This window comes from Cupressus sempervirens, chromosome 7 (assembly GCF_028749045.1).
Source record: "Cupressus sempervirens isolate cs-2001-9-10 chromosome 7, ASM2874904v1, whole genome shotgun sequence".
Lineage (NCBI taxonomy): Eukaryota > Viridiplantae > Streptophyta > Pinopsida > Cupressales > Cupressaceae > Cupressus > Cupressus sempervirens.
Window position 1 is genome coordinate 54,776,966 of NC_143124.1, and position 24,941 is coordinate 54,801,906.

Consider the following 24,941-nt stretch of genomic DNA (forward strand, 5'->3'; position numbering starts at 1 on the left):
GATGATGGATAGATGATAGGAGAATGAAGGGAGGACTCAAGCATCTAGATATATGGATGGTATCCATTGAATTTTCTTTTTCTTTTTATTTTGCTTATTATTTTCAAGGAATTTTGGCTATGTGCTCATAGATGTTGATAGGGTAGTGAACGAAAGAAAATGGCTTAGGAAAAAGTTTTGATTAATGGATTGGAGTGGGTGGGAGGAAGATATGGTTGATGGATGCTAAGTTGGAAGGCTTGTGGATGGGTGGAAGACATGGTTGATGGATGCTATGCTGGAAGACTTGTGAAGGAAGCGAAAAGACCGTCATTAGCACACACCTTGAAGGGTGATGGAAAGGAGGAAATTGTGGAGGATATGTAGGAGAAATTTTTAATTTTGGGATATAGGCACCCAAAATGGATGAAGGAGGTGATGGATTTAGGATGGTGGATTTGGGAATATAAGGACCCAAAATGGATTTGGAAGATGGAAACTCAAATGGTTTAGGAATGAGGGAAGCCTTTGGATTGGCAAAATTGGATGCCTTTTGGAATTTTTTTTGAGATTCATTGCTACATTAAGTAGCTTTGGTATCCAAAAAAATTTTGCATTTTTGATTTTCAGCCTTTGTGGCCTTTTGATTTCGCTTTGGATCATATTTTTCTTTTCTTGAACATGTCGTTTAGAGGGGACATGTTGATCCTTTGATTTTTGTGGATTTTTAGCTTTGTTCACTTTTTCTTTAGCATCCAATTTGATTCCATTGGCTATGGTATGGATGCATGAAAGTAAAGGAGATGGAGAGTGTATGGAGGGTGAACATTGGAAGGAATTCAAGGAGGTGTGTCGTTGTTGATCTTTAGGAGCATGAGAAGATGGAGTGGAAGACATGTATATGGTGGATGAATGTATGTAAGGGCCCAAAATGGAAGGAAGGGATGAAGGGTTTGACAATGGAACATAAGGACCTAGAATGGATGGAAGATAAGGACTTAGAATGGATTTGGAAAATGAATGATGGGAATGTGTAAATTGGGATGGAGGAATGTTGGAGTTGGAAGAAGTGGAAGGCATACCAACATCTTGAAAAATTGTTTCATTAATGGCCCGTATTTAGTGAAGAACCATAAGCTAAAGAATTATAGGAATAGAGTTTGGGATGAGATAGAGAACCTAGACACCTTCTCTATTATAACAGTGCCAAGAGAGATGAATACAAAGGCTAACTCTCTTGCACTTTCTATCTCTCTATTGCTTCCTCACCCAGACTTTAAGGATAACAAGTATCAGATTGAAATTATATATCAATCTGCTATTCTAGATAACATGGAATCTTGGCAAGTTTTCAATGATGATAAGAGTTTACAACTTTTCCTTGAAAATGATAAGTCTAGTTTTGAATAGGAGTCCAGTGGTAATGATCATGAAAGCTCTGGTGCAGATAGAGAACAGAGCCAAAATGTGGGAGTTCAATTAAAAAGTAATATTATTCCTCCTTATTTTGTAGCCTTAGAGAAGTTTTTTAGTAGACATGATGCCTATATTAAGTAGAAAAGGGTAGAGAAAGGACCTACCACTAGTTCATATGAAGGAGTGAATATTGGAGATATTCAAGATCCTAAAATGATTAACATTGGAAAGTGTTGTTCTCCTAAAGAAAGAGAAGCTATGAACAAATTATTTGAGGAATATTTTGATGTTTTTGCATGGAGTTATGAAGATCTAAAGAGCTATAGAGGAGGAGAAGTGAAACATTAGATTCCTCTCAAACCAGATGCTGTTCCTTTTTGGCAAAAACAAAGAAATTATAATCCTAAAGTTGCAGATGCCATCTTCTAGGAAATTGACAAAATGTTGAAAGTGAGGATCATCTATCCTATTCATCATTCTACCTAGATATCCAACATAGTACCTATCAGGAAGAAAAATGGGGAGATAAGAATTTGTGTTGACTTCTGCAATTTGAACCAGGCATCTCTTAAAGATAAATTTTCTCTTCCAAATATTGATCATATATTACAAACACTCACAGGATCTGAGATGATGTCTATGCTTGATGGTTTCTCAAGTTATAATGAAGTTGAGGTGGAGGAAAAAGATCAGTGTAAAATTGTGTTTACTACTGCTTGGGGTATGTTTTTATATCATAGAATGCCCTTCAGATTGATTAATGTTGGCACCACATTTTAGAGATGTATGAGAAAAACTTTTTCTGATTTAAAAGATCAAATCATAGTTATATACTTAGATGATCTTATAGTATTTTTGAAGAGGAGAAAAGATCATATGGAAGATTTGAGGAGAGTGTTACAAAGGTGTCAAGAACATGGAATATCTCTCAACCCAAAGAAGTCAATTTTCTGTGTGATAGAAGGAAAGCTCCTTGGTCATATAGTGTCCCAGGAAGGCATTAGAATTGACCCTAAAAGAGTAGAAGCTATTTAGAGACTAAGCCTACCATCAAACAAAATAGGGGTTAAATATTTCTTTGGGTAGGTGAATTTCCTCAAAAGGTTTGTGCCAAATTTCATAGAAACTAATAAACATATAGTGGACATGATGAAAGGGAATTCAAATTTCAAATGGAATGAGGCAGGAAAGAAAGGTTTTCATGATATAAAAATTGCTATTGCTAATGCCTTGATACTGTGTCATCCAAATTATAAATGGTATTTTATTATTTATTGTTATGCTTCTAAGCATGCATTGTCAGCTATCCTTATGCAAGAAAATGATAAAGGAATTCAAGCTCTTGTAGCTTTTATGAGCATACCTTTAAAGAACCATGAGTTGAAATACTCATAAATTGAATAGCATGTTTTTGAAGTAGTCAACGATCTTATAAATTTTTGGTTCTATATTCTACACTCACATTCAGTAATCCTTGTCCTAGACATAACAGTTAAAAGTGTATTAACACAGTAGGATATAGGTTGTAACTTCAAAGGAGCATGGATAGTGAAATTTCAAGAATATGATATAGAGATTAAACCTACCAAGCTAATAAGAGGGAATGCTCTATGTAGAGCAATTGTAGAAAATAGAATCTCTAAAGAGTCAGAAGAATCGACTGAGAAGTAGTTAGTGCAGGCTAGAGGACTCTATGATTCATGGTTTGAAAATATCTCTTACTTCTTAACATATGGTGAATGTCCAGAAGGCCTGAATGCAAAGCAAAGAAGAGACCATAAACTAAAAGCAACTAAGTATGTGATTTGGGATGGTAAGCTTTTTAAAAGGGCTATTGATGGTACCTTCCTTAGGTGTGTAGATAAACAACAACAAGAAAAGATGTTGAGGAAATTTCATGATGAAGCTTGTGGAGGACATTTCTCTTCTTTAGTCACGACCTTTAAGATACTGAGGCAATGTTATTACTGGCCTGGGATGTTTAAAGATGCATATGCTTGGGTAGAAAAGTGTGAAAAGTACAAGATGTTCTCTAGACGCCCTCAACTAGTTGCTCTACCATTGAGACCTATTATCATCAAAGGGCCTTTTCAACAATGGGGCCTTGAATTCATTGGTCCTCTTAGTCCTACATCTAGTGCTGGTCATCAATATATAATAACTACAACTAACTACTTCACTAACTGGGTAGAAGCTAAAGCTACAAAGAAGACTACTTTTGAGGTGGTGTGTGAATTCATAAAAGAGAACATTTTGGTTAGGTTTGGTGTTCCTATTAAACTAGTGATGGATAATGCATCTTATTTTTCTTCAATCAAAATTACTAATTTCTGTTTTGAGTATGGGATCACCATTGGTCATTCATTTGATTATTTCCCTCAAGGAAATGGTTAGGTAGAGTCTAGTAATAAGAACTTAATTAATATTGTTAAGAAGATAGTCTCAAATAATAAAAAGACCTAGCACAAAAAGATTCATGAGGCACTCTGGACAGATAAAGTGACACCCAAGAGGGCAATTGGTATATCCCCTTTTGAATTGGTTTATGGAATTGAAGCTAATCTACCTCTAGCTCTAGAGTTAGCCATGAACAAACTCAGAATAGTAATTGAGGATGATGTTTATAAGGATGGTCTAGAGAAGAGAATCCTATATTTGAGCAAACTCAAAGAAGAAAGGAGAGAGATTGTAGACCACATTACATAGCACTAGATGTGAGTGAAAGAGCTTTTTGATAAAAAGACAAGACCCATAAAGTTTATGATAGGAGGCATAGTGTTGCTTTGGGATAAAAGAAATGCTCCAAAAGCAGTGCATAAGAAGTTTGATACTTTGTGGAAAGGCCCATTCTAGATCTATCAAGCACTTGAAAACAATTCTTTCAAGTTGGCATATGAAGATGCCAAAGTACTATCCCTTACTTATAATGGTTAGGACCTCAAGCTCTATCAAATTGCTATTTGAAAATAGGTAAGCCCTATGCTATATTATAATTAGGATTAGTGTCTTGTGTGTGTGTGTCTTAGTTAGCCTTTTCCCTTCCCTTTCTATTTTCTTGTTCTGTGTTTTGTTTTTGCTTTTTTTTTTGTGTTGCCACCTTTCATCTCCTTTTACGAAACCAAAGAATTTGAGTTCCTTGCTTGGGTATAGTCTACCCAAGTCCCCAGTCAGAGCTATCTATTGCCCCACTTTTCATCTTGTACCTATCTTGCAAAAGTGGAAATTTAACTTGTATCATGTTTAGTCTAGTCGAGTTAGTTGGTCCTTTCTTCCTTAAGTGATAATTATCCCCATCGGGTTTCCATCTTCTCCCTTCTCCCACATTACATAATTGGGTGGGTTTCCTTATCATCATGAGTCTTATGGGTAGCTTAGAAACTTGCTTGATGGAGATTCTTGGATTATGTTACCTCAGATGAACTTACTTGCAGCTCATTTTGATCTGGGCATAAAGAAAATTGAACTTGCAAAAAATCTTGTTTTTTCTTTTCCTTGGCAAGTTTTTGTACCCTAAAGGTGAAACTCTATGGAGATTTATGAGTACAGTTTGTGAGTTTGAAGAAGGAGAGTAGGATTATATTATGGATTTATCATTCAGGTATTGGCATATAATTTAGCATGGGAATCATTCAAAATTCACTAAGATGTTCATAATAAGATTCGGCGGAAAACTCTGAAACAACTTCTCCATGGAAGACTTCGAACCAAGAAGTTAGTTTTCTGAAAAGGCATTTGTGGAAAGGTAAAGTAAGTTAGTGGGTCCCATTTTTCACTTTCAAAGTCTCTTTCATATTTTCCAAACACTTGAAGTCAAGTGATTTGGGCATAGGAGGCAAAACAAAGACAAAGGTGAAAAAGTAGAGATTGCCTTCTCCTTTGTAGGGTTTCTACCCTTGTAAGCAATTTTCTACATCTAATGGAAAATCACTCTTGCAAGTATGGTTAGTTGGCAAATCAATCATGAGGTGTTTTGGGAAAGTAATAGAAGAAAATTTGTTACATCTATGAACGTATTTTAAATAGAACTCAGCCAGGTGGGTTTTCTTCCAAGGAGTACTCTATTTCTATTTCTTCGAAACTAGGTAAAAATGGAAAAGTAAGTCTGTAGTTAAAGAAAGTTTTCATAGGGGCAACATAAATAGTGAAAGAATAGGGAAAAATCCATTAGAACCCTCACATTTACTAATTCAATGGATTTATCCTTAAATTGACTCATGTGGCATGGATCATGAAAATCAACGGATAGATTAAGGGTTCTTATATAAAGATAAACATAATAGATTTTTAAATTATTTCTTTCTCTTTTGAACTATTATGCTACTATATTGAATAGTACTTTCAAAAAATTTCAAAGTTACAAGGTTCACTCCTTGCACTATTTGCAATTGTTGAATTTCAGTTTACCCCTATATTAGACAAAATGGTAACAAAATTCACTAGTTTTGATGGACTGGGTGGAATCAAGTCTACATGGTAGAATATCACAGATACTTCACTCCATTTCTTCGATAGGTAAGATTTCCAAAGAAGGTTGAGGATGGAACCAATCCATCCCATAATAGAGAAACTCAAAGGAAGTGGACTGGTAGAAGCAGCCAAATTTCTAGTAGTAGTACAAGCCTCGGAGCTAATCGTTGAATGTATCAATCACTACAATCAGATACTAAGAAAATCTTATTGCCTAATCAAACGACATTAATCTCAATTGACAGGAAAGAAGTAGTCAATTGTCTATGAATTTTAGAGTGAGAATTATTAGTAGGAGGAGCCATGTCAGAATTCTCTTTGAAGAAAATGGTATAGCAGAAAGAGATTATGCGATCTTGGTTTCAGAAACCAAGGGGAGCTAAGAGTAAGGTTCGTAAAACCCTTTTCAACACTGATCTCAAGCCTGAGATTGTAGACATTTTGGTCCTTTTGCATTGATTTAAAGGTGAGATAGAAGCACTTAATTTTTTAGAATGTTATTTCTTTTTGGTGCAAATAATTTGCTCAGATACACAATATATTGACCAGGCGTATGAGGTAAGCGAGCATCTATCTAGAGCCCTTAGTGCAGCAAAGTCCTACAATTCAATTTACATGTCTTCTTTCTTAATATATATGTTAGCTTCCCTACAATTATGGCCAGGCCTTCCCAAAATAGAGAACTTTCTAGATGATGTAAGGAGTTATGAGTTTTACCCATGCTTGTAGTTATAGAATAGTTATGGGGAGTATATCAGAGTTAATGATGCATTCAGAATGAGGATTTATAGGGAACTCCAAGGATGCCCAGAGAGGAGATTCAGCCCAGAAGTGATTGTGGCCATTAGTTAGTTTGGTAGCTATTTCATTCAATTCTCATCCTTTTCATATTTACGTCTTGCAGCTTTCGATGGATTTCCCCTGAAGCTGCCCAGATACCTAAATGACATGATCGTGCTCATTGAGATCATGAGACAAGCCATTCAGGTGAATGTGCTGAGCACCAGTTTGAAGAAGAAGGGGTATGAATTCCCCATGAAAGTTGGAGCCTACAATTGTGAGTCTTGATCAGATGCTAAAAACATGCTTAAGGCATTCAAGAAAAATTATAAGTTAGAGGAGTATGAAGTGGTGAGGCCTATGTCTAACCCAAATGGGTATGCTAGAGATGTGCTTCGAATTGGAAGTGTAATCAAGCATTTTACTACTATGGAGGATTATTGGGCAGATTGTAAAGATGAGTTGGAGAGCCAAGATTGGGCTTTTGTTAGATTTACAGTAGATCAAGTAAAGACATATGTCATTGACTTGGATATGGAAGGGCTAGAAGATGATGGGAAAAATATGTATAGTAGTACATATTTGACTAACCTAAGGAATACTCCTATCAGTTCTAAACCTTATGTGGACATAGAGGAAGATTTTGATGTTATGATGGCTCAGATCATCAAGAGGATTGGGAAATGGGTTGAGTGGACATACAAAAAGAACCGGAGTAAGAGTAAGACTACTCAAGCTTCTCTAGCCTCTACTACTCCTACTTCTTCTCAGAGTGCCACACCTAGTGTTACAACTATAGCTACTCAAGGACCTACTCAATCTGTGGGAGGAGGTGATCAACCCCCAAAGAAGAACATTTCAATAACTCCAACTTGCCAGGTTGGTCCTCTACTAGTTATTGGAGCCCAAGCTAGTACTGAAGAAAATAAGATGGAAGAGTCGAAAGATGGTGTTAATACTCTAGTCTCATCACCTCACACCACTCCAATTCCATCTTCTCACATTACTCCAATTCCATCTCCTCATCATAGCCCTATTCCATCTACAAGTGCTCCTCTTTTGATGTCAATTGGTTCCCCCATTTAGACAATAGAGACTAGAAATGAAAAGAGTAGTAGTAGCGAGTCCACTGAATGTGATGAAGTTGTGAAGAAAACTCAAGAGGAAGAGCAAGCCCCAAGTTCATCTAGGCTTCTTTTTCAAGATACAAAGAATCCTTCCTCTGCAAGTACAGTAGTAGTGACTCCAGTAAAGAAGAAGATGTTTAGCATAGAGTCACTTGGGACAGCTTCTAAGGTGATTGGTATAGAGTCTTGGTTAGAAGAAACCTTAGAAAGGAAGAATAAAACAAAAGGTGAGAGTGTACCTACGAAGAAAATTGTGTTTCAAGCAGTTCACTCTGAGACTGCAATGGTGAAAGCTAGGAAGCAGAAGACCCTATCAATACTAGGGCAAGATCTAGAAAAAGGGCACTTGACCATGGAGATAGTGAAGCTAAATAAAGCAGGAAGAATTGAAGATATGTCACCTAATGACTTCACTCTACACTCAATCGATCTTGGAGAAGCTAGACACGATACAAAAGTGGGCTTGTGGAGATCAAGCAATGAGGTGATAGAAAAACAATTGGAAATCCTAAAATTGTCAAAAATTAAGATGAAGGCTGAGATAGAAGAATTGAATAGGTTTATCAGGCAACTGGTTGTTCCATTAGTAGCCATCACTGGTGTAACTGCTACTTAGAATCTTACCACAACAGAAGTGTAGGCTTTTATCTCACAACTCTAGAAAGATATGCATTTTGGCTAGGTTGGAAAGGAATGGATTGAGAAAGTCAATTCAGATGGAATTTCTCTAATTGATCAAATTAGAAATGTTATCCTTTGATTGGAAATTGAGAAAGATAATATCATATCTAATTGCAATGCTTTGGCCACAGAGAAGGCAAGATGTGATGACTACATTTCCCTCCTAAAAATGATCATCCAAATGAAGGCAAAAGAGGTAGTTGAAGCAAAGATTTTGAAGAAAGGGACTAAGCCTCTGTTTGAATGGCTTCAAAGTATGCAATTTAAGCTGGAGATGATTCAAGAAGCTAGAGAAGGACTTAAAGAAATAAGGGAAAATGTGAAAAAGACCCAAGACAAAGCATTTGAACTCATGTGAGTATTACAAACTGATTCACAAACCAGTGGGCAAGGGAAAGCTATTATTGGAGTAGAAGTAATGAAGAACCACTTCTCCACATACTTGAGTAATCTGTCTGTAATGACTTCATGCAGTCAAAATAGAGTGGTAGAGTTCCAAACACTTAGTGGATGTGTACACGTGGCTATGGAAGAATTGCCAAATCAGTGAAATGTTGTGAAGGAACTAGCTCGAGAGCATTCAAAGTGGCTCTTGAGATTCACTAATGTACACGTGCCTAGTCATGAGGAACTAGTTCTAGTTATAGTTGCTGCCAAGGCATATAGGGCAAAAGCTGAAAAGGGGAAGAAGTCCAAGTGATTCAAATAATGCCTTCCTTCCACTTTCTTTTGCAAATTCTATCAATTTTGTAAATTTTATAATGTGACAAACATGCATCTTGCCATTTGTCCTTCTCAGAAAATGAATCAATTAATTTTCCATTGTAACGGTCATCTCTTAAACCCTATATGTACAAAGTTGAATGATGAATAGAGGGTCGGTAAAAATTTTGGTGTGAAATACATCTTGTTGTAGAGACAATCGAGAGTATTTTATATTGATTATTTTCTATTTCAGTTAGTGTTAGTTTAAGTTTGTATCTTTCTCTTATGGTTTAGATTAGAACGAGGAAGAATTAAAGTTCCCCTGTTTGTTATACAACGAATGAACGTGATAAGTATTGTTATTGTTTGTTCTGAGAGGAATTTTAAGTGTTATCAATTTAGCAGTTAAAGTATAGATTTAAGTTCTTGTAGTTTAGCTCGTGAGAAAAGTTTTGTGAATTCATAAGATGTGTGGATGCATAAAACCAAATAGATTATTAAAAAACTTCCTTTTGCCTGAGTTAGATCTTGTCTAATTCTAGCTTGGTTATACCTCTACTATTCTCAAGTTAAGAACACATCCCCAATTAGACGATAGGAATAAAAATAATTCACTGAAAATCTATCATAGGGAGCTATACCTATTAATTCAGAGAAAAGTCCATTCATCTATAGATGGCTTTTCAATTGTTGTAACCAGATATTGTTTAGAACTTCGGGTATTCAAGAGTCAAAGCAAAAAGAAAAAAAATTGTTTACCAACAAAAAGGAACAAATAAAGTCTATTTTGTAAGGGATATGTACAAGATGAAGCAATTGATGATGGAGAGACATTTTCTCCAATTGCAAGGTTGGAAGGAGTGAGAACATTTCTTGCATATTGTTCTTACAAAAGATTCAAAGTAAACCAAATGGATGCCAAATCTATATTTTTGGATGGAATCTTGAAGGAAGAATTCTATGTTGAACGATTTGAAGTATTTCTTGATCCTATTAAGAAGAATATGGTATGTAAGTTACACAAAGAACTATGTGGTTTGGAGTAAGCTCCTAGAGAATGGTATGAAAGGTTATACACTTATTTAGTGAAAATTGGTTTTGCAATAACTAATGAGAATAAAAATTTGTACTTGAAAAGTGAATCTAAGAGTAAGATATTTCTGGCTAAATTTTTTGTGGATGATATCATATTTGGAGGAAATGATATGTTGTGCAAGTCATTTTTTAATTAGATGAAGAAAGAATTTAAGATATCAATGTTTGGAGAGATCAAGTTCTTTGTTGGTTTCCAAGTTTATTAGATGAAGAAAGGTATATACATTACACAAACAAAGTATATCGAGGGTATATTAAAGACTTTTGGAATAGAAGATTCTAGACTAGTTGGAACACCTATGGTGAGTGGACATAAACTCTCAAAGAATGATAATTATACTAAAGTGAAACACACATTATGTAGGTCAATGATTGGAAATATGTAATATGTTGTACATAGAAGACCTAACATTGGATTAATTGTTTAAATTATTGCTATATTTTCTACTAATCCTAGAGAAAATCATAAGATGGTTGTTAAAAGGATCTTGAGATATTGAAAGGAATGAAAGACTATGGTTTATGGTATAAGAAGGGTGACAAGTTTGAACTAAAAGTTTACATAGATGTTGATTAGGCTGGCAACATTGATGATAGAAAGAGTAAAAGTAAACACACTTTCTTTCTAGGCAAGAGATTATTTTCATGAACAAATAAGAAGAAAACCTATATTTCTCAATCCACAACAAGGCCGAATTTGTTGTTGCAGTAGTCAATTGTTCAAACATTGTGTGGATCAAGCAATTATTGAAAGGTATGAAGAGGGAGATCTCTAAACTAGTTTTGATATATCGTAATAAAATAAGTGCTATAAACATATCTAAGAATCCTATGATGCACACAAATACAAAACACATTGCTATCAAGTATCATTAATTAAGAGTGCTACCTCAAGACAAAGAAGTGAGACTAGAATATGTGGACACAAAGTAGGAGATAATTAACATATATAGAAAGGAGAAAGATAGATGAAATATTCAAAAAGGTAATACCTAAGGATGCATATGTATATCTAAGAGGTAAGCTAGGGGTCATTCCCCTATTTAAAGAAAAATGAATAGAGATGCAACATTGAATCAAATGTTATGACTAGAATATCGTACAAATTAATGCATGAGGTCACACTTTAGGAACAACACAAAGCTATGAAAGGAAAGAGCATAATTATGAGAAGATGAAGTTGTTAGTAGTCATGGAGAAAGATAATAGAGTAAGTGATATTGAAATATCAGCCAAAACAATGACATGGAGATGATGCGTATGATGACATAAAGAGGAAGAATGGATGATGTCTTTGGAATTTTTGTCAAAGAGGGAAAATACATAGGTAGTTACCATTCAATAATAAAAGCGAGAAATGTTAAATATCCAAAGAGTCCAAAGAGGAATGTTCTTGTTAAAGAGGGAGACATTTTTAAGTTGGAGATGTATGTAATAGAGGGTGCTATTATAGTTGATTACAATTGGAGTCAACATGATGAATCTACATGTTGGTATCATAGAGGGAGAAGTATACAAGAAAAAAGTGGAAGAATATTGCAAATAGCATGGATGCAAATTAGAATGAAACTAAGGATATTAATGAAGATCTATAATAGAATATAGAGTGAGTTAATAGCGACAAATTAAGTGGTTTCTTTTGCATATTCATGGTAACTTAAGGTTCTTCCATCAAGGCCAAAGATGGAGATTATTGGAAATTACAATTGGAACAATTGTTACATTGTCATTGATGTCAAACCTTACTAGTAATAAATTTTCTAAAGTATAGATTTCCATATCAGTTGATTGATGAAGAGAATTTGAAAAGGGATAACTAGATGAACTCATAAAGTTGATGAGAACAAGAGGAGTAAGTTTTATGGAATTATAATGGGCACTTGATCAGTTAGTCTTTGACAAGATTATGTATTGTTTAATCATTATATGATGTAAAGAAGTCATTTGAGTTGATGTATGTAAGAGACATTTGAAGTAAGAAAAAAAGTTGAATAAAACACTAAGCATGACCTTGTAAACTATGGTTAGTCAATGGAGGAGATGAAGTATAAGATTAAGGAACTTAAGAGATAAATGAGTAAAACAAGTATTAACCAAGTGGTAATTATGGATGAGAAAGAGAAATGTAAGATGGAGTAGAGACTAAGTGTACTAAATACTTAGTGAGCCTGTGTAAATCGAGTATTGGAAATAATAGTAGAGACCAAGCAATTGAGTGATAAATGAGAAAAAGAACACACTGATGACCAAGTGTCAGAAAAATAACAGTTTGTGAAAGAATAGAGTTTTGAGGCCAACATAGTTGAAATTTTCAGTTGGTCAAAATGCATGAAAGACAATGATTGTTGATTTTTTGTATTTAATGCAAAAATTAAGTTTGTTAAGTGATCTCTAGCAAGGATTTAAAGATAAGTTTCTAGAAGTGTTAAGCAAAAGGTAGAAGGAAAAAGTGGTGATCAAATTCATTAAATCTAATCAAACCCTAAGATTTATCATGATGTTTAAGGGGCAAAATATCCAAGCTACCTATTTAAGGAGGTATAAGTTTTTAGTCACATTGATTGGTTGGTTCATTATTGATTAGCAAATTTGTGAAGGACAAGTGAAAAATATAGTAGGAGAAGAAAAAGCAAGAAGATTGGTCAAGTGTGATTGCTTGAAGGGTTTCCAAGAAGATTAGAGATGGATAATATAATGAAGTCTAGACAATGAACCAACATGAACCAAACAGAGATCTAAACTTGCAAAGAGAGTTGTATTTTATAGATCAAACCTGTCATTATTTTCTAACTATTATGGCTATCAAAATCCTTTAATCAAGGTTGAACTAACAATCATTTGTAATTCCTTCAATCAAGGTGATATTCTAATGGAATGATCAAAACACCTCTAATGAGGACAATCCTAATATGGTTATTAAATCCTTTAATAGGATCACACCTAGTAGTGTGTTTTGTAAACTTTAATAGGGCTTACTATTAACCAAGCTCACTTCAGAAGAGTGAAAAATTGGTAGCACGTTACTGGTGTTTTTTCCCAACTTGGATTTCCATTTATATTCTAGTGTCATATATGTGTAAATTTTATGTTGTGATGTATGCTAATTACAATTTTTTATTTTTTGTTAGTTGACACATATGCTGAACAAAGTATTAAGAGATGAATGAATATGTTAAGTTGCTAATGAGATGCTATATAGACTAAGTGGTTTAGTGATCTTTGTAAAGTTTCTTGAAGTAAGTAAAAGTTGAATTGGTACATCTAGACCTAAGGATAATAGATACACCCCCCCTCTTAGTTATTCTAATCATTCTAAATTTTTTACCTATGTAGATTCCAATTGCATATTCAAGAAGTTTGAGTTTTATGAAGTGGCCAAGTCAAACTTGTGAGTTTTAGGAGAATTTTTCCATATTTTTTATGGTGCTCCCAAGTTCCACAAGTAGAAACATGTCTAACTCTTTAAAATTTCCTCAAATAATTCTAATTGTTGTGAAAATGACTAATTACAAATCAAAGAGTATTGAGGTCCTATCATGTTTTCCTTTAGTGACTTGGTTAATCAGATAAAACTTTTCTCAAGTTTGACCAATGTACTCACCAAAGGAAATGGTTGTAACATCAAAAATTTGTTTGAGTGGCATGTAGTACCACATTATCCATTTTTATAGTATCATTTAAATCAAACATAAAGTTTTGTAATTGTAATTTTGATAACTGATGAAGGATATGAGAAATATCCTTCAATAATTCTACTACTGTGTCTCTTGATTCTACCAACTTTTGTGAGTGATGCTCAATGAGTCATTTGAGCTTCTCCTTTCCTTTTCATCTATTGAGTTGACTTGTTGCATCACTGACATTTGAAACTTATGTATGTTCTCTAATTGGTCAATGAGATTTGTATAATTAGTATTATATTTCATACTATTAAGTATTCCTATTACTTTGTCCTTGTGTTAATCAATGTTTATTCTCATTCCTCTCTTAGTTGAGATTTCTTAGCTTCTTTAAATTTCTATAAGACGTGATTATGATGATTGAGCTCTTCATTATTCAAATCCTTTACTTTTTTAACATAGATAATTCATTTTGCATTGTCTCAGATACATCTTGAGCATGTCTCACAAATAGTTCTACTTCATCCTCAAAACTTAAGGATGATGATGAAGATGATGATATTTTTTTTTTCTTTTCATCCTTTTATTCTTAGATTTTTTTGACTCTACTCTCTCTATTTATTGCTTCCTCTTTGTAGGTTAGGGCCTCATAGAGATTGTTGTCTTTACTAGTGCTAACTACTTGACCTGTTGGTCAGCTTCCTTCTATTCATCTCTTTATTCATTTAGGAGTTCCTTATGACCTATTTTGTGTTTATCTTCTTCTTCCATGACCTTTGGTGATAAGATTTTCTTCATGTGTTAAGTTTTTATCTTTGTACTTTCTTGAGTAACAACTTATTTTCTTCTCTTGTCTTCTAGAGTTGTGGACGATTTCTTAATGTTTGCAACTTGTAGCTACTTCTCATGTTTAGGATTATCAACTTATTTGTGTTCTTGAGGAGTGACTTGAAAATTCTTCAATTCTTTTAGTATTCCACTATCTGTAACTACTATTCCATGAGCAATTAAATATTATTCTATTGATGGGAAAGTTAGAGAGTTGAAGTTGATTAGTTCTTCATATAGTTCTTCAACATATTCCTCAACTTCTACTACTCTATTGGTTCCAATGGATGTGACCATCTTTTTCTTACCCTTATCTTTTGGATCTAGTCTAGTTAGAGCCTTTGTTTTTCTTGCCAACTTATTTACACACATTAGCTTTGCTTAGTTTATTATCTATTTCCAGCTTTTGATTTCCTTTTTAAACACTTCATTTCCCTCCTACTGTGACTAATGCAAAATTTTCTTGTGTTAAGAACTTGTTGATATATGGATCCATGTAGGTCTGCCTATTTGCAAGTACAAATTTTTGTATGAATTTTGTCAATGTGTCATTAATAATTCCTTCTTGTTGTGTGAGACCATTTTTCCACTTCCTGAATATAATATCTACTAGTTCTATTGGTGGAACCTTCTTTACCATTTTTAGTGTTCTACTATAATTCCTCATGTTGAAAAGTATTTCCCTTATAATGTTCTTCTAATATTTATCACTGATAAGTGGATACCTATATTTTATTGTATTGGAATTTTCATTATGAAATATTTCACTTATTATTTTTTCAATGAAAAGTGGAGGAGCAATATTACTTCCTCTTCTTGTAGTCTTCATCATTCTTGATGGTGATTCACCAATAGTTGGATTTGGCATCTTTTGTGTAGATGCTTGTGTCACCTTGTATTCTTCTTCAGTATTCTTCTTCTTGATCTCATCTTCCTTGCTTGACTTTGGCTTGGGTGAGGTTGACACTCTTCTTGAGTTGATATTATTTACTCCACTCTCCTACCTTTGTGTGTTTATAATCTTGTTATTAGTATTTTTATTTTATTTTTCTTCCTTCTTCTTTTCTACTCTAGCCATTATAGTTATTCTCATTGATGTTGTTCCATGTACTAGTAGTTTTTCATCCATAGGTATTGATAGTATAATCTTTATATCGTGGTTTACCTCTTCTAATGTTACTTCATAATCAAATGCTATAAGTAGTGAATTCTAGGCTTTGTAGTTTGTATCATGCAAATGTCTATGCTAGCTAGGAAACATAACTCACTTTTATATTCTTACACTAGGGTAAAGGGTATCCTTTCCCTTCTCCTTATTGTATTTATAAATCAATAAAAATATCTTTTGAATAAATTTTCTCTATTATATCATAACATCATATCCAATTTATAAACTTTCTCACATATGGCTTTGTCTATAAACTAGTTGAATACACATTGTCTAGGAAAACGTCATATGAAATAGAAGAATATACATACCAGGAGGGCTCCAAATTTGAATCGATGCACCATGTGTTGGAAACTACAATTGTACAATTTTTTATATTGTTATTGATTCCAAATATATTAGTGAGACAATTTTCTCTTTGATCTAAATGGCATAACTATTTGATAAATGAACAAGATTTGAGAAGTTGTTCATAACAAAAGCATCTAGCAGAAAGGTTGAGTTATGAAGATGAAACTACAAATGGAAATTTGATTAGTTAGACTTTGAAAAGACAAATTCATTTTTTAAATCATGTTGATAGAGGAGAAGATAGTAATTTTTAAGTCTTGAAAGTGTGTGAAAAAATAGTTCACTTATATATGCTTGACTGAGTAACAAATGAAAAGACTAAGGAATTTTGATGAACATGCCAAGTAATTCTAGTGTCAATTGAGCCACAATAAGTGCTAAGAAAATTCAGTATTAACCAATGATCAGTATTGACCAAGTGATAGTGTTGATGCCAAGCAAGAAGTCTTATAGAAACTGAGTAACTTAGTGATGACTAAGTGTTAGAACTTAGTGTTGGTTGAGCAACACCATTTTAACTATTTGTGAGGAATCGTAATTTCTAGTTGACTAAGTTGATTTCTTGGGATATGAAAAACACATTGAAGATAAGGATTGATGAGTTGGATCATTTAATTTCAAGAGAAGATTAGGTTAAAAATCTAAGAGATGAATTCAAGAAGAAACTTTTAGAAAGGAAGAGATAAATAGAATGACAATTAGATATATTGTATCTGATAGATTGAATTGTGAACCCTAAGATCTATACTATTGATTAAGTGGTGAAAGATCATAATTGCCTATTTAAAGAGGTACAAAATAAAATTTTATAAGAGAGTGTAGAGTGCAAATCAGTCATGCCCATGTCAAGGAGTTCTAGAGTGTTGGAGCTATTACTCATGTTGTTGACTGGTGAATCTAACAAGGCTTAATTGAGTTAAGAAAAAGTGAAGGGTGATTGATTGAAGGGCTGCCAAGTGAATCTAAGATTGAGATGAAAATGGAGGCTAAATGGTGAATTAGTATTAAGAGTTGAACAAAGATATGAATGTGTGGTGAGTTGTACTTAACATATTAAACTTTTTGTTACTTTCTAACCATTGTGAAGAGTATTTGAAATCCTTTAATCAAGGTTTTCCTAATAGTCATAAGGACTTAAGACTCTGTGCAAATCTTTTAACCCAATGGTATTATAATAGAATGTTCTAATTTCCTCTAACAAGGCCACTCTTAATAGGGTGATTAAATCCTTTAACAAGGTCACATTTAATAGTGTGTATTGTAACCTTTAATAGGGTTGGCTCTTAATAGGGCTCACTTCAAAAGAGTGAAAAATTGGTGATATGTTGCTTGTGGTCTTTCTCAAATTGGGTTTCCATGTTAAATCCTAGTGTCAAACTTGTGTTGATGTTATTATGATGCTTCATTGATTTATGTTTACATTCTACAAGTCTATTATTTTAAGAAAAGTGGACAACTAGCTAATGTTGCAAATAGTTTACTATAGAGATCGAGAAATGGAATGATAAGGTTTGCAATTATTTAAGTTTTTTCTTGTTCAATTGGTAGATTTGGACCTTGGATAACTAATTCATTCACCCCCTCTCAATTAATATAAATATTCTAAAAATTGGTATTAGAGCATTGGTGTGTGTAGAGAGAATTTTGAAGGTACTCAAAGCTAAAGATCATGGCATACAAAAGACAAGTACCAAAGTTTAGAAAATAAAAACTTCTTGCACGGAAGAAGTTGATAAGACTACATATATCTAGTATTGGTGATGTTGCATTGGATACATAGTTGGACATAACAATAGTCCCTTTGACTACTCAAAAACTAAAAGAAAAGAAAGAACATAATCAAATAATGTTGGAGATTACTTTAGTCCTAAGCTATGTCGAGTTTGATGACCTAAAGGAATGAAATAATTCAAAGGAAATGTGGGATAAACTAGAGACCATTGATGAAGGATATGATAATGTCTTGAGAGCCAAATCAAGAAGCCTAAGAGGTAAGTTTGATGAAATGAAAGTGATAGAAGGTTCAAGAACATAGTGCAGTATTGCACAAGCATCAGAGAAGTTGTCAATGCTATTAGAGGAGCTAAAGGAAAGATTGAAGATGAAACAATAATCACCAAGGTATTAAGAAATCTACTTTCTATTTATGCTATTAGAGCCTTTGCAATAAAAAAATTGATATATACACCAAGTGATGACCTAACCCTGGAAGGTGTAATTGGTAGGCTTACTACTTTTGAGATGTCAAATTTTGATAATTACACTCCTGATACTATTGAATCTTCTTTTAAATCACAATTATTTCTTATCAAGAAAGGAAATGGAAAATATATGAAAAATGACAGCGATACTTTTGATGATGAAATTGATGAAGTTGAAGCATTGATAGCTAGGATATTTGGAAGAGGCAAAGGAAACTACAAAGGTAAACTTCCCATAATCTATTTTTCATGAAATGAGGTTGGTCATATTACTCCAAGGTGTCCCAAGAGAGAGGAAATGGATAAAATTAAGAAAAGAGAGCAAGTACAAAGCAAGAAGAGTTGACCGAGACTTCAAGAAGAACATAGACTACAAGGACAAAGGTAAGAAATCTTATTATATAGCTGAAAAGGAAGCTGATACTAAATCTAAAGGTAATGATGAAGATGTAGTTTATGTTTGTATGGGAGACAATTCTGATGAAGATGAGAAAACTTCTTTAATCTCTTATGTGAATAAAAGTGATCGATGGATAATTCATAGTGGTTTCTCTAATCCCATAACTAATGATAGAAGTAAATTTAAGGACATCGGACCATACACGGGTGGTTGTGTTAAATTTGGTAATGATATTCCATGTCTTGTGAAAGGTAAAGGGACAATTCAATTAATTGATAAAATTAAATGTGACAATGTTTCCTTGATTGAAGGACTTAAATATAATCTATTGAGTGTTTCATAGTTAAAAAAAATAGGTTATAGTGTTGAATTCCATCACAGAAAGGTCAAAATATTTGATGTTGATGGTAAAAAAATTAGAAATGGTGATCAAACAAGAGGTAAATTGTTCTACCTAGATTTATCTAATGAGACATTTTTGTTTGCACAATATGAAGATATTTGGTTATGGGAAAAAAATATTATGTCATGTAAAATTTGACAATTTTCTTAGCATTAGTAAAATGAAAAGAGTAAGAGGTTAGCCAAAACTAAAGAAACATGACAATGCTATGTGTAAACAATGTCAATTACAAAATATGTCAAAGTCTAGTTTCAAGAGAAAAACATATTCATTTGATGACATTTTGGAATAGGTTCATACTGACTTATGTGGACCTATTGGAGTTCAAAGCTACCATGGAGACAAATATTTTATTCTATTTATTGATGTCTACACTAGAATGATGACTGTGATGTTTTTTAAAGAGCAATATGACACTTTTTAGCTATTTAAGAGGTATTTGTCTAGAGTTGAGAAGGAGTCAAGGAAGAATCTAAAGTGTATGAGATCTAAAAAAGGTGGTGAATTTATTTTCAATGAGTTCAACATATTTTGCAATGACCAAGGAATCAAAAGATAGATATTTGCACCTAGGACCCCTCCTTAGAATCAAATAGCTGAAAGGAGAAATAGATCAATTATGGATTGTGCTAAAACATTGATGACGGAGAAGAATGTGTCATAGAAATATTGGAGAGAAGCTATAAGTGCAACTATTTATACTCTGATCAGAGTCTAAGTCAAGAAAGGTGCAAATGCTACACCTTTTGAATTATGGTATGGTTATGCACCTAAACTAAAATATTTCAATTCTTTTGGAATAATGTTACATATTGAAAGAAAATGGGGATGGAAAACTTGTTGCTAAAAGTGATGAATGTATATTCCTAGGATATTCCACCAAGAGTAAAGCTAATAAGTGTTTAAACTCTAACACTAAAAAAGTTGTGGAAAGTGCAAATGTGAAAGTTGATGAATATTCAGAGAAAAATGAAGTTGAATGTAATATATAACCTGAAGATTATAGGTCATTCATATATGTGAATGATAATGCTCCAGGCACTCCACTTGAATAAGAAATCAAAGCTACAGATCTTTAGCAGACTGGGAATGTCGAGTTGTTGAGTAGTAGACTATGGGTGCTGAGAAATAGATAAATGATGTCAAGTCACAGATAGTGGAAGATGAACAATGGGAAGGGAATGCTGAGCATGCAGAACTTGAACCAAAACTTGAACAAGAAAGTGATAACGAGCTTGAAATTAGTTTTCAACATAGACTATTGAAGAAAAAAGAAGAAAATATCTTGTGTTAGCAAAATATGTGAGAAGACATCATGCACCAAAGAAAATCATTGGAGATAAAGAGTCTAGTGTGATGACAAGAAAAAGACTCAAAAGTGATACATGCTTACTTTGTGAGTTTGAGTCTAAATTTGTAAAGATGCTTTGGAGAATGAAGATTGGATACAAGCCATTAATGAAAAAATTGAACAGATTGAAAAGGACAAAACATGGTCTCTAGTACTTAGACCTAAAGAAAAAAATGTTATTGGAACAAAGTGGACATTGAAAAATAGGATGAATGAGAAAGGTGAAGTCATAAGGAATAAAGATAGATTGGTATGCAAAGGTTATACACAAGAGGAAGGTGTTCACTATGGGGAAAAATTTGCCCTTGTAGAAATATTAGGAGTAAGAACATTGCTTGCATATTCTACTTATAAAGGATTCAAGGTATATCAAATGGATGTCGAATTTACATTTCTGAATGGGATACTAGAAGAAGAAGTATATATAGATTAGCTTGAAGAATTTGTGGATCCTAACAAAAAGAATATGGTAGAAAATATTCACAAAGATTTATATGGATTAAAACAAGCCCATAGAGAATGGTATGAAAGGATGCATAATTATTTGGTCAATATTGGTTTTGCAAGGCCAAATGATAACAAAAATCTATTTTTGAAGCCTAGAAAGAACAATGAGCTAATGTTATCTAAAATTTTTGTTGATAAAACATATTTGGAAGAAAAGAAGCACAATGCAAATCTTTTGTTGATAAAATAAAGAAGGAATTTGAGATGTCAATATTTTGTGAGATCAAATTCTTTGTTGATTTACAAGTAGATCAAATTAAGAAAGGTGTCTTCATTACTTAGTCCAAATATATCAAGGAGATACTAGAATTTTTTGGGATGGAAGATTTTAAACCAATGGGTACACCTATGATTATTGGACACAAACTATTTAAGAATGCTAATTCTACTGATGTGAACAAGATATAATACAGATCAATGATTGGTAAACTACAATATGTTGTTCATAAAAGACCATATATTGCATTAGTTGTTGGGATAGTTACTAGATTTTCAGCAAGTCATAAGGACAATCATATGATGGCAGTAAAGAGAATACTGAGATATCTGAAAGGAACAAATTATTATGGATTGTATTACAAGAAGAATGATAAGTTTGATCTAAAGGTGTTCACTAATTCTAATACTTGTGCATCCCCTTTTTAAGTACTACAACTTAAATTATTCCATTCTTTTCATGGCTATCAATTATACAATCTTCTCTTATACAAGTTCACACTTGTTGATGAAAAAGGGGAAACAAACAATAGTTCTATTTATAAATGCATTTTCTATGACTTTCCATGCATTTCAATTATACTTTTTGTTAGAATGAAATATGAAAAACAATATAAAATTACTATAATTTCAGTTTTAATTGATTCAACATAGATAACACTATGTACTAGACTTCTTTCTATACTTCTACAAAAATACTTATACACCATTACTATTATACACTTCCTTATATGATCTAAATCTTTATTTATACTTTTAAGCAAAAAGCTATCCACATATCCCTTGAAACTCCTTTGAATTTAAGTACTCATTGTTAACATATTTTATGACTAAACATTTGTAATATTTTTATAAAGTAATAATACAATTAAGAACTAGATGAAATAATTAGAGCTTTAAATTATAGATTTAATATGCAAACCATAAAAAGAAACTAGAGATATATTAGTAGTGTACTATAATCAGAGCTGGAGTCCACATAATTCAAAGCACAAACTGACAAGAGCACATATAATTGACAATCAATTTAGTCATGAGAAGCCCTTTCCCATGACAAATTGGCATAAAGTAGGCATTGCCTGAATATGTTTCCCTTCTTGACTGAGCATAGTTTAGAACATGTACACCATATTAACTACATATTAACAAAATATTCAGTATTCAGTCGATAATTGAAAAGTAGAGACTGTGACGCTATCTGGCAACCACCGAATGTACTCTGCATTGCTCTTGTATTCAGAAGTCTCAAGTTCTTCTGGATGCGTTTTTACATATTTCTTGAAATCGGCAGGGCCTGCCATGGGCCCCATGTTGTCTGCACATATTCCACTACCTTTGCCCAACATACCATTTCTCTTCACTAGAAGATAGTCTGGCATATATCGCTCTTTCCAGTGGTCGAGGAAAACAAAATCAAAGTAAGGAGCATTCATGTCTTTCAGAAATTGCTTGGCTACATCAAGATGCTCATTGAATTTACCTTCCACCACAACTACTTTGGATGACAACCCTGCCAAACACTCTTTTAATAATAGTTTTTTAATTTGAAGGAACACCCATTTGACTATAGCATTAGCTCACAAAGCTAGAATTTTTGTTTTCAATGAAATAGACTCCAAAATCTGAGCAGATCAAATCAAGACAATTATATCTAAGTATGAATAGAATAAAAATGAAATTCAAGAATTTTTTATTTTTATTTTTTTATAAATAGTCCCTTTTCTATCAATTAAACAAATTAAACTCCTACAATATCATTAAAAACTCTACACGGACAAGACAAGAGGAAGGCATCAGTAGTGGGAGGTGGGTCTGGTCTTTTTTGCTTTTACCCTGCTATAGTGAATGGAGTCTTACCTGCTCTTCAACATCATTAGGTTTAACAGTTAAACTATTAAAATAAAAATGAGAGCTAGGTATGGATAGAATACAAATGAAATTCAATAAGTTCAATTCGTGCAACATTATTAAAATTACTATGCAGGAAAGACAGAAAAGAAGCATCGGTAGTGGCAGGTGGGTCTGCCATGTTTTGTTTCACCCCACTAAAGTGAATGGTATCTTACCCGCTCTTCAATACTAGTAGTTTTGATTTTTTTTTTAAATATGAGATTATTGAGTGAACAATTTGAGCGTTATTATTTAAGCATCTCTAGAGATCTATGAACTTGATCAGACTTTATTATTATTATATTGAATGTCTATATGGTCAAAGTATGATTCAAATCTAAGATTTTTTGTTAACTACCAGAGTGTTAGATCACTGAAATACGGATTTCCAGTGTGACCTATTTTCTATAACGAGAATAAAGAGAAATAGATGATGATCAGAACTGAAACCTAGGATTCTTTCATTTGTTAACGGAATATTCCATCACTGAATTATTAATCCTCAACAAGACTTATTTCCTACAAAACCTTTTAACAATAAATAAATGGAAACAGAGAGAAAGACGAGATGATAAAGTTTGATCCATATCATAGATATTGCGAATTAATATTTAATGACCAAATTCAGATTCAAGTTAAAGATCTTTCATTTATTACTGAATGTTCGACCCCTGAAATACTAATCACAGTCGAATCAAAAAGTTAAAAAATCTTCATGCTTAAGATAATCAAACGCAGTACCTGCGTGCTCTATGATTTGCCTTGCGATGTTACAATTATCTGCACTCATCTCAAAAGACAGAAGCTTACTATCCTCCTTGTGCAACTGCGAAGCAATTCTAACAGCAGAATATCCACAGTATGTCCCGATCTCAAGAACAACCTTGGGATTATATTTATGAAGGGCCTTATCTAAAATGAGTCCCTTGTCGTCCCCAATGTTCATGAGCCAGCTAGATGTCTTTGCAAAGGTGTCAATTACATTTACGACGGAGAGAGGGTTTCCCTTTTCAGCTGTTTTGATAACATGGTCCAGTAAAGCTTTCTCTCGACCATCCCCTGCTTGACCCGTCACAGCAATCTGCTTTATATTCATGGCTCCTTTCAGAATGGAAAAGATTGTGGATAGAGCTGCGAGAGCCATTGTTAACCTGTGATGAAAATACTAGTGTAAGGGGATTTATATTTGCTTTAATAAACAAAAATGTAGATTGTTGGGTCAACTTACTAATCTTGGCTGCCGTTTTAGTTGGTTTAGGTCGTGGAATATATTATTTTATATATCTCTAATGCGCCAAAATGCATAGAGATCCATTTTATAAACAACAAGACTTTAGGCCACTGGTCTAAACTGGAGTGTTCCTCAAGATTAAAAAGAAGTAAATGATAAATCATTCTGTCTATTCTTGAAACGGATTGGATTTCCTGCTAGGAAAACTTTATTTCTATGAAATATCCGTGGCCCATGACTAGAGACCAGATGTAAATAACTCGCCGAAATCATTGACATTTGCTTGCATTTGGTAAGCAACTTGTTTCATTAGGAGAAGACATAATGTGACGTATAGAGACCTGCCTCATCACGTCTGGATTGACATGATTAGTTGAATACTTTGATAGCTGTATTTCGTAATTAAATATATTTCAAAAATCTAAAAAGATTTAGATCATATAACATTTAATTTCTATATTTTTATGAATAATATTTTTTAAAGATTATAATTATGTTCTTGATTATTTAAATATAATCTACTTT

The 24,941-nt window shown here is 33.2% G+C and overlaps 1 protein-coding gene across 1 annotated transcript; it reads right to left on the reverse strand.

The window, feature by feature from the left end:
- Positions 1 to 22,221: 22,221 nt before the first annotated feature.
- LOC149545453 (uncharacterized) lies at positions 22,222 to 24,558 on the reverse strand. Its single transcript, XM_089790662.1, has 3 exons — positions 24,414 to 24,558; positions 23,927 to 24,336; positions 22,222 to 22,805 (listed from the first exon to the last, which is right to left on the reverse strand). The coding sequence occupies exons 2-3, from the start codon at positions 24,327 to 24,329 to the stop codon at positions 22,450 to 22,452; spliced, it is 759 nt and encodes a 252-aa protein (XP_089646788.1). The 5' UTR covers positions 24,330 to 24,336; positions 24,414 to 24,558; the 3' UTR covers positions 22,222 to 22,449.
- Positions 24,559 to 24,941: the final 383 nt, after the last annotated feature.

Bases quoted from the DNA above. Each gene is read 5' to 3' on its own strand.
- LOC149545453 (XM_089790662.1), bottom strand. From the start codon at position 24,329: ATGGCTCTCGCAGCTCTATCCACAATCTTTTCCATTCTGAAAGGAGCC. The intron at 22,806-23,926 runs GTACTGCGTTTG...AGTGTTTGGCAG, and splicing joins GCAAATCATAGAGCACGCAG to GGTTGTCATCCAAAGTAGTT.